This window comes from Monopterus albus, unplaced genomic scaffold (assembly GCF_001952655.1).
Source record: "Monopterus albus unplaced genomic scaffold, M_albus_1.0 scaffold27.1, whole genome shotgun sequence".
NCBI lineage: Eukaryota > Metazoa > Chordata > Actinopteri > Synbranchiformes > Synbranchidae > Monopterus > Monopterus albus.
In genome coordinates, this window is record NW_018127907.1 from 1,623,092 (window position 1) to 1,634,234 (window position 11,143).

The 11,143-nt window shown below is 41.2% G+C and overlaps 1 protein-coding gene across 1 annotated transcript in view; it reads right to left on the reverse strand.

The window, feature by feature from the left end:
* gabra2b (gamma-aminobutyric acid type A receptor subunit alpha2b) overlaps positions 1 to 11,143 on the reverse strand; it is a 34,951-nt gene that overhangs the window by 4,307 nt on the left and 19,501 nt on the right. The window contains exons 8-9 of the mRNA XM_020595440.1: positions 2,763 to 2,915; positions 1,896 to 2,098 (exon numbers count right to left, since the gene is read on the reverse strand). Coding sequence (XP_020451096.1) covers positions 1,896 to 2,098; positions 2,763 to 2,915 — 356 coding nt within the window. The remainder of the gene's footprint in view (positions 1 to 1,895; positions 2,099 to 2,762; positions 2,916 to 11,143) is intronic.

An 11,143-nucleotide genomic window follows, 5' to 3' on the forward strand; every position in this document is an offset into this window, starting at 1 on the left:
CTAAGGTCATGGTTATAGGAATAAACACATGGTTAAGGCTACAGAATGATCATGGTCATAGTTAATAGAAATAATGCTGATGGTTGGTTTGAAACAAGAAGGGTTGAAGTCCCAGTGTTTTGTCAACCCATCCATTCACCCACCCCGACCTCCTCCCTATGTGGACTTTGTCACTTGATCACAGCGTCACCTGACTTCCTCTTCTGCTCCCGTCATAAGTCGCTTGACTGTAAACTTGCTTGTTCTGGGGCTTTTGCTAAGAAGACTGTTGCTGTCTCACACAACTGCTAGATGTCATGCAACAATAAAATGTAACTGTGTGTCATAATAGGCTGCTTGCACAAATGCCCTGTGGGGTCCTTTTTTATGGGAGCAAAGCAGGAGATAAATCTGGATCTGGATCCAGTACCTCTCAAATTGTGACCAGCACCTGTTTTAACAAACCAAGCACCTTATTTACATATGAAAGAAAAGGGCTATATGAAAAATATATGAAGAGTCCAAGTCTAATACTTTTTGTCCAACCAGCTTGTCACAGTAGTCTAAAAGTAGGATAATTAAATGCAATATAAACAGACAGTTAGTCTTATTATATCACAGTGTAACCAGGGCCTGTTGCACTGCACATCCAGTTTAACGTTTGCAATGTAAAAGAAGTGAAAATCCCAAAAACACAGGCAAATTACATAAATGAAGATAAGAACATGTTTATTTAATGCTACTGCAATATCCACTCCCTGGTGTGCTTTAATATTCTGAATATAATGTTAATGTTCCCAAATATTAGGCTGAAGGCTGTAGCCTCACAGTCCTAATGTGTTTAGCATCACTCGTGCTTGACGTTTATAACTGGCTCTTTATTGGTCTCTACAAACACACAACAAATTGCTTTTGCCTCTAATCTGCTCTCTTAATGTGGGAACTATTCCAGGGTACTGGTCACTGAGGAACCTTTCTTCATTCAGGGACCTCCGCTCCCCACACTGACATGCTGGGTCCATCATCAAATGACATTCTGGGACCTCATAATTTACAGATTATGGACTGGAGGACAGTCTCACGCTGCTATCAATCTGCTTTTGTCAAACTTTTACAAGAGATCTGATATGTAACACATTCATTACACCACAAGAAGACATTTTCAACAAATCAGTAAAACTGTTCTTAAACTTTCTTAAACACTTTAAATCTGCTTTGGAGTTTCTGAAATCACATTGCGACGAGTGTTTAATTTGATTGATTAATTAATTTACTTACAATCAATTCCCCAGGGTTGTGGTTCTTGTTATGCACACTACAATATTATTTACTTTACAATAAGAACTAAAGTGATGTTTTCTATATGGATAAACATCTGTATCTTATCCTCACCTTCTGCTTGGTTTCTACAGTGTGACAATAGTTTAAATCTCTGTCTGTCCTGTCTGTAATAAGTTATGTGTGACAGCCATATTTTCACAACTGTACCCATTTAGACAGAGTCACTCCCCTGCAGCAGTTTGAGCATTTAGCACTTTGCCTGCACATCAGAGTTAAATTGATGGCACTTTAATGCTTCAAACTATTTTCCTCTGGAATATTAATCAGTGGTCTTGTTCTTTTAAACTTACAGCCTACTCTATTAAACTATATGTTATATATGTTATACAGCCACATTCTTATGTTTTAGACTATAAAAACAGTATTGGAAAAATTGGAATTTAAGGTATGGTGTTGCAGCACCGAGGTTCCACTTGTGGAGGGTTAAAGCAGCCATTATCACTGCTTCCCTCATCCTCGACAAATGATTTTATCGCTCCAGTCAGCAGAAATTGCCTTCTTCAACATAAAGTACAATGCTAATGAATGCTCTTTGAAAATAGAGCTTGTCAGAGAGATGTTTTTCTCCTCATTACCTTGTCCTTCACAACGCTCTTTCCATCCCAAGCCCAACCGCGCTTTGTGAAGTAATTGACAGTGGCAAACTCGATCAGAGCGGAGAAGACAAAGGCGTAGCAGACAGCAATGAACCAGTCCATGGCAGTGGCGTAGGCAACTTTGGGAAGGGAGTTTCTCGCACTTATGCTCAGTGTTGTCATTGTGAGAACAGTGGTTACACCTGGAAACACACACACACACACACATACACATAGATCTCATAAAGTTCATAATAAAAAGATTGTTTTATTTAACACACACAATACTGTAATGAAGCAGGCAGACCTATTACTGCAAATCTGAAACATTAAAAGAAATTCCATGAAAATGAAATCAACATAATGAAACATTTTACTCTACTGTGTGTGGAGTAGGATCGACTGTGTAACTGTTGTAACTATTAGCCTGGGGAGTTAGGATGATTCTAAGGGCCCACGAACTCTGGGGGCCCACAGAGACTAGCTTTGGGTGAGGTAGAGGGCCCAACTTCAAATTTTTTCATAGGGCCCAAAACTGCTAGCGGCGCCCCTGCTGACGTCACTGTTATTTGTTCCACTTGGCTTACAAACAAGCATAGCAGCTGGACTGATAAAGCACTGGAGCCTGTTTTCACCTCCACCCACAGTTTGTCATCAACTTTCAACCCTTTGCTGTATTCATCCTCCATGCTGACAAAGGCGAGCGTAAAGTCCATGTCCCATTGTGGAGTCCCAACCTTCATAACACTGCATCTAAATGACATCAGTGCCACTGGGAATTGGGGTATTTCTAAGACAGATTTATTGCCTATTTGAAATGTAGTTCTTTGTGAACAGAAGAGAAGAGAAAGAAAGTCAGACACTTACCAAACACAGTCCTAGCTGGCACCGATTCTCTATTCAACCAGAAAGACACTTGGGAAAGAATGACTGTCATGATGCATGGAAGGTACGTCTGGATTACGAAGTAGCCAATCTTTCTCTTCAGATGGAAATGAGCTGTCATCACTGTGTATACACCTGTGCAGGCAAGAATCTAGGTTAATTTAAAGCACCACCTCTTCAACTGATTCTACTACCACTGAGAATTTGGCATTTGTGGCCTATACTTTTATTTGCCTACTGCATTTAATGAATGTACATATATACAGTATAATCTGTGCTTTGTAGATGTAGCACACCACTCTCTGATAATATATACTATGTGGATTTCAGGTGAAATAAATGCATTTACATTCATTTAGTCTTCTTCTCTGCCAGAAAGCTACTGATCTTTTTATAAGAGTTCTCCACTGACTTAGCATTTCACTTCTATGACACTATCAACCTCAAAATGAACAGTATTAAAAAAAAATCTAAATGAATTCAGCTCTATTCTGTCTCCATTAGTTCTGGAGCCAGTTATTTCTGCTGTGCTACCTGACTTCCACAACTGTCTCCGGCTGTCATGACCACATATGACGTAGTTACAGAGAAAGGGCAGGAGGGACGAAGAGGAGAGGATACTGCTTGAGTTTGTTCTGACTCTCAGTTCACCCATAATGGTTGAAAATTAGAGGAAGAAGTTAGTAATGCATATTTTAAATCAGGTAATATAGTCATCTCAAACCTACCATCCCTTCATTCCAAATTGGTTTGTTGCTGCATTTCACCAGCTCTAGTCTGTATTACTCGCTCATATATTTACCACTCCACTGTTGCCATGAATATTTTATTACAAGAAAAGTAAAAATTGATGTTCCTGGGTTAGTTTGCATAAAATCAATGAGATGTTGCAAAACCCTTGTAAATCTTAGTGTTGTAAAATTAGCCTGAACTACACAGATTTATTAGAATTACAGGCAAAGCTATCCCCTTAAACTTTTTTCTTTTGAAACTGAAACCTGGCCAGTGATGAAGATGTCTCTCTACCAGTCAAATAACCATGCAAGTGCATCTCCACACACCCCTATGTCGTAGACACAGATCAGACATCCTACTTCGGCTGTTAACAGTGTCTATTTGATATAATAATTCACATATACATAAAAGACTAGGCAGTATGATTTCATAGGCACTGAGCAAAGCCTACAAGCTGACAAGGCAGAGAAACAGCACCAGTGCAGCAATAGCAGGCAGGAAGATCTCAAAGAGAAGCCAAGATCACACAGGAAGAAGAAGATGTGTTGCCAATGGCAACAGAACAGACACGCACACCGCTCATTTGATGTAATCCTGAAATGATGGCCTCGATATGCACTGCCACTTGGCGAGAGGAGAGTCCTTTTCAGCAGTGAAAGGAGGGAAGGGCATCAATTCCAAGAAATAATCCCAACCATTTTTATTCCCTCTTTTTTTTAGTGCTGTAGCTGTATTGCCTGCTTTTGTAGCAGTCTCTATGGACAGCCACACATATATGCACACACACACTCTCTCAGGCACTGGAATTTAGAGGAACTGAGTGCACACTCAGTACCCTATGGAACTCTGTATCATCTGTAATTTAATTTACATGGCAGCCCCAGCACTTGTGTTGTAGATGGGGGAGAAGGATGCACAGCCCAGTCCACTGGATGTGGCTGAATTTCTAAAGACAATAATTATAGCATGAAGATGGTAATCACGTCATGTTTGGCTATAGGAGCAAGGTTCACTGTAGCTAACACCACAGGAACACCTTGCTCATTCAGGACTGCCTGGTGCCAGCTTTGAGTCTGTAGCCTAGCCTGACCACCCCACCCAAAATGTTCTAGATTCTCCTGTGATTTTAAACTCCACACCCTCAGTTTTTCAATTCAGGTTTTTTGTTAAAAAATATATATATATATTGTCTCATCCCAAGATTACCTTGATCCCATCATCAAGGTCACTCCTCCAGAAACACAGAAGAGATTATACAAATGTTTCACAGGCTGAATAGTACATGACAAATAAATCTGCTTGATTAGCAAAATCTGTAGGCTAGAACAGGCTAGAAGAAACACAGTAACCACTGAACGGCTACCACCATTTTTATCTCATTATCAATTCAAAGATCAGTAGAGCAACAGTGTCCAGTGGTAACTCTCATTATATTGGTGCTATGATTGATGACATTTAGATCACACAATCATTTGTTTCAGTGTCAGTATAAAAAATGTTGACTAATGTAGGCTGTAAGGTAGAACTTACTGAGACATAATTACATCACCAAAAAACTATTTATTTAAAGCAGCTATAATATATATTTTTACATTGTACAGTAAGTGGAAGGCGTTGCTATTGTGACAAAATCTAAATCAAGTGAGATTAATGGAATCTCCTACTTGCACTGTAAGTATTTTGCAGTGACAAGTTGAGTGTGACCATCTGACAAATAAAGGCACCTGATTTTTTTGTGCTGATATATTCTCAGGCTTAAACAAGATGTCTTCCCCTGTGGAGCCGGAGAGTATGTTCATGCATGCCAAATGACCTAGTTTGCAAGTGCGTTATACTGAACACTGACACACTAGCAATGAATGATTAATTTAAAGTCAGCCAATCAGATAATGCAGAGTGACTACTTAAACAACAGTCATTGGCAGGCACACTGCCTTCTACAAAGGCATCATGCAGCACTTAACCTACACAGGAACAGGAGATTCTTCCTCAGTGAAAACAAAGCAATGAATCCCTTGATAGTAGAATGAAATCCATCCATCCATTATCTATACTACTTAGCCTGAAGCTGGGAAATAGAGACTCCTACATCAGGTTATTTTTCATTGACTACAGCTCCACCTTCAACACAGTTGTCCCCCACAAACTCACCCACAAACTGTCCACACTGGGTCTGCACCCCACCCTCTGTGACTGGCTCCTCACTTTCTGACTGGCAGGCCCCAGACTGTCAGGATTGGCAATAGGTCCTGAGCCAGCATTGTTACAAACACTGGAACCCCACACGGATGTGTCCTCAGTCCCATCCTCTACACCCTGTTCACCCACGACTGTGTCGCCTCCCACAAGGATAACATTATCCTAAAGTTCGCGGACGACACCGCAGCGATAGGTCACATCACTGGGGAGGGGACGAAGCAGCCTACAGGAGGGAGGTGGCCAGTCTGGTGTCATGGTGCAAGGACAATAATCTCAGCCTCAACACGGACAAGACGAAGGAGATGATAGTGGACATGAGGAAGGAGAGGAGATCTCATCGGCCACTGTTCATCTGGGGGCTCAAAGTGGAGAGGGTGAGCAGCTTCTCCACATCAGTGAGGACCTCACTTGGATACTTAACACCACACAGCTGGTCATGAAGGCCCAACAGCGGCTGTACTTCCTGAGGAGGCAGAAGAGGTTTGGCATGTCACCTAGGATGCTGCTGTCACATTCAGAGAGGATGTTCAGGGTGACTGGAGGATGACATATTGCATGCTGCCACAGGAACAATAATGCATAGGGAAACATCCAAATCATGCTACACAAGGGGATGAAATGTCAGAAATAAATACATAAATCACAGAACCAGTAAATAAAGAAATTAAAAGAAGAAAAACCAGAGACATCTGTAGCAGATTTCTGGGTGATTGTAAACTTGCCCTCTGCTCTGTTTGGTGATCACATGATCAGGCTGGACAGCTCAACAACAACTCAGGTCTGGCAGATCATTTCCAAAGACCATTTCAATAACTCTTGCTTTTTCCACATGAGGAAGGAGAGAAGAACTCATCATCACGCAGCTCCCATGTAGCATACATTCTCCCTTCATTATAGTGTGTTCTCATTGTATTCTTCATTATACTTTTCATCGGTTGTTTTACAGTGCGTTAGAACCTATATATCTGCATTATATTTCACTTATATTGTGTGGCATTCATTGTGGATGGCAAAGTAAGAATTTCATTGTACAGGGAAACATGTTTCCTCACTGTGCATATGACACTTGACCTTGGCCTTGAAGATGGTCATGGGGGGCTGGAGCCAATCCCAGTTGACAATTGGGTGAGAGACGGGCTACACTCTGGACAGGTCGCTAGTCTATCACAGGGCTGACATGTAGACAAACAACCACACACTCACACTCACTCCTAGCGGCAATTTAGTGTCATCCATCAACCTAAGCTGCATGTCTTTGGACTGTGGGAGGAAGCCGGAGTACCCGATGAGAACCCAAGCTGGAACAGGGACAACATTCAAAGTCTGCACAGAAAGACACCAGGTAGACCATGACTCATACCCAGAACCTTCTTGCTGTGAGTGCATACCACTGTTCCACCATGTTACCTGGAGTTAAGTCACATGGGGAAATAATCTATACTGGTGATTAGCACCTATAGGGGGCAGTGATGAAGAACTTGTTTCAGTGACACAGAAAGTCTGTTTTCTGTGGTAAATCCATTTTCTGCATGCAGCTGAGAATGTGTCTGCTACAGAAACACATCAGCTATAAAACACAAGGCCCTATGTGTAATTAGCCTGTTTACATTGACTAAACTGCATTACATTGCAGACTTTATAACAAAAACATTGATCTCAGCCTAGTGTAATTTAGAGATGTTTCTCCACCCAGTGGACAAAAATAAAGTCTCATATCAAATAGGAAAAAAACTCTTTTAAGTAGTCTATAATTTGGAATATTGCTAAAAGGGGTCTCACATGTAAGTTTATTGATTATGGAATTTTTTGATGCTTTTACCCACACTAGCCTGAAAACCCCAGAAATATCAGCATAAAAAGTTCCAAGAATGAAAACTGGAGCAGTGGCTAACTCCACCCATTCCTCCCTTGACTTACACTTAAAGTCTGGAGGTAATAACCCCAACATCAGTATCCTCTACCAGGTACAAATGTCATGAACTCCTTTTACAATCAACCAAATGTAACTCATTCTTTACATTTTTCTAAACCATGATACTCATTTTTCCACTCCAGAATCAACTCTCTCCACTTTTCTTCAAGGTCCATATCTGTGGTTCAGCCCACTTACTACACACCTTTTGTTCTCTGCATTAGTCCAGACCATTTTTCAAAGAAATTGTCAGGTTTCTCCAAGCAGATTCTCATACAGCACTCATACAAACTGGCAAGTTAGGGCTTATTCAAGGTCAAAAAAAAAACAAAAAAAACATTAACCAATATCAAAAGACACAGGTAGATGTGAAAGATGGTTTCAGTGCTGTTGTGTATACACTATTTATTGAAAATGGACTAAAAGATGAAAAAAAAACCCACACAGGTTTCCAGTATTTATAGCACGCCTACACTCTTCTCACCATTATTATCATCGCTGCCATCACTGTCCTGCACAAACTGCATTTCAAAAAGCTTCTGTCATCATGTTTTTCTCAGCTAAGTAGTATTGCTAAAATTAGACCAGTGCCGTCGCTCAGCGACACAGAGAATCGTGCTTCACATCATTTATTTATTGTAACATATTTTTTAAACCCAACTTTAAAGAACAAACAGTGTCATCATTCCAGACTGCATGAAACGCTGCAGATGAGACTTTTACCATTAATGTTGTTAATGGTTGGTATGCTTACCCAGGTGTCTTTAACCTGGCTACCAGTCCATTGTAGAAATGAATTACAGATTCTACTAAATAGACATCAGGGCCTTGCTACCAGTCCAACCTTTTTAGTAGGGACAGGACAATATATCAAAATGCAATATATCGCGATACAAAAACGTCACAATATGTATTTTTTTATGTATATCGTGTGGTCTCCATATCCCAGCAACGCCACATTTTTTGTAAATATGATACAGAACGGAAGTCAATATGTCTGGTTGTTCTTTATATAATCAAACCAGTGGTAGAAAAGGGTTGAAAAGGTAATAAAGTACAAGTATTCCACAGCTAGTCATGCACCGATGTCACAGAATTTTTAATTGTATTGTGATTAAATCAAATCATACACACCATATCATGCATCGAATCATATCAAGAAAAAGTCATTTTGTCCCATCCTTACTTTTTAGACGATATCATTAAGGCCATGTCAGACAGGATCATGTCTAACTCTACAGACTAGTAGATACCTTGGCTGTGCAGCCATCCTGAGGAGCCTCTCTGCTGATTTCCCCCTCTAAAACTCTCAGATTGTTTCATTTTGTCATTTTGTCAATGTTTCACTAGTCAGGACCACTCCTATGAATGATGCTGATGGAAGGGGGAGGCACTTATGTATGGAACTTTGTGCTGATGCTGCTTGGTGACTGTTAGAGTGTTTTTGGGAAAGCTTCCGGAGAACCCACACAGCTTTCTGGTGTAGCAGATCCCCTATGTGAAGCAAGGAAAACAGTAGAAAGGAAGAGGAGAAGACAGAGAAAGATAAAATAGATAGGGAGGGTGGGAGGATTATGAGAAACAAAAGCGCAGGTGGAGGTGAAAGTATTTATAAGCAGGTGGCAGGAAAAGGTGTGTTTTATGGGCATGGTCCTGCTCCTGAACCTTCGATGATCATCTTCATTAGAAGTCTGATGAAGCAACATTATCCAGTATTTCTCATGGAGGGGGGATGAGTGACCCTTTGAAGGGTTCCAGGACCAAGGTTGGGATGCACTGCTTTGAATTACATCTAAAACCCTGTATTGCTTTGTATCTGTTTCTTAAATATCACCTGTTCTTTTTGTGACTTCTGTTTTGAAAAGGGCTATGGATGTACTTTATTATTAGTTTATGCTTATGTTACCGTGACAACATGCACTGTTACCATGGCAATGTGCACTGTGATAAATTGTGTGTCTGTTGAATTTGGCTCATCTGTCCAGGGTATTTTGAGGTCCTTCGGGTTTCAGTCACATGTCCTCAGTTATTCTGATTCCTAAAGCTCACAGTACTACCATTACTGTCCATAACAGTGAGAGAACATCAGTTAACAAACAGTGTTAGAGCAAAACATGGTCCCCGTCTGCTGTAATGTTTAACCATCCACAGCCATCACATGTGACTGCACTGATCTGGTGGCCTATTTAAAGACCATCACATGCACATTCACTCTACATGCTGGCACGTGCTTATACTGCTTGCCTCCACCCGGCCTCCACCTGCCTCCGTTCTGCACCATTTCTATGCTTGCTGGAAGGCAGTTATTTCTACATTAATAACCACTGGGAGATTATTTACAAAGGTCTGCATGTTATTTATCACTGTGCTACATATTTAATTCTGCTTCACTGTACTGCCACAGCAGGGAGCCTTAAATTCCTTCTACTAAGCAGTAAGGAGCTCACATATTAGACATCTGTCTTATTTCAAATGTTCTGCGGTTACCTGAAAGGACCCTTTCAAATGTTCACATACAGTGGTCTTGTTTTCCAATTGTTGCAATAATTATCCCATGACATTAGCATTTCTATTCACTTCCATACATAACCCAGAAAACCAGAAAGCAAGAATACCTCAGTCTGCAGTCTGGCTTTATTCTCTCTACCTGGATCCGTGCACATTTCTGTGTTGATTACAAGGTCATATTTATGATTTAGATTATAATACTACATGGCCTTCCAGCAACAAGAACGAAGAGGAAAAGAAAGTTCTTCGAGATAAATTTACCCAAGTGAACAGGAAAGTTAAGAATAGTGCCAGAAAGGACAAGAGACTCTTTTATGATGCGCTAGCAACAGAGGCAGAACAGGCAGCAGGAAAGAGAGACCTTAGTACTCTGTACAAGGTCACTAAGACTCTCTCAACTAAGAAGACAAATGTGAACAAGCCGGTTAAAGACAGAGGAGGAAACCCCATCAGTAAAGAGCAAGACCAGAGACAACGATGGGTTGAGCACTTTAAAGAACTCCTAAATCAACCCCTGCCCTCAGTGAGACCAGACATCCCCCCTGCAGACACACCACTCAAAGTCAACACCAACCCTCCCACGAAAGCGGAAATCCTAAAAGCCTTGAAGATCTTAAAAAATGGGAAAGCAGCCGGCCCAGATGGAATTCCCCCAGAGGCGCTCAAGGCAGACCTTCCAACCACAGCCAACATGCTGCTACCTCTACTGCAGAAGGTTTGGAGGGAAGGAAGAGTACCAGCAGACTGGAAAAAAGGGCACATGGTAAAACTTCCCAAGAAAGGAGACCTAGGATCCTGCAAGAACTGGCGCGGCATCATGCTACTGTCAGTACTGAGCAAAGTACTAACCCGCATTATCCTTGATCGGCTGAAAGACGCAGTGGAAGAAAAACTTAGACCAGACCAAGCCAGCTTCAGGAAAGACATGTCATGTACAGATCAGATAGCAACACTCCGAATCATCATCGAGCAATCCTTGGTGTGGCAGTCGACGCTGGACCTTAACTTC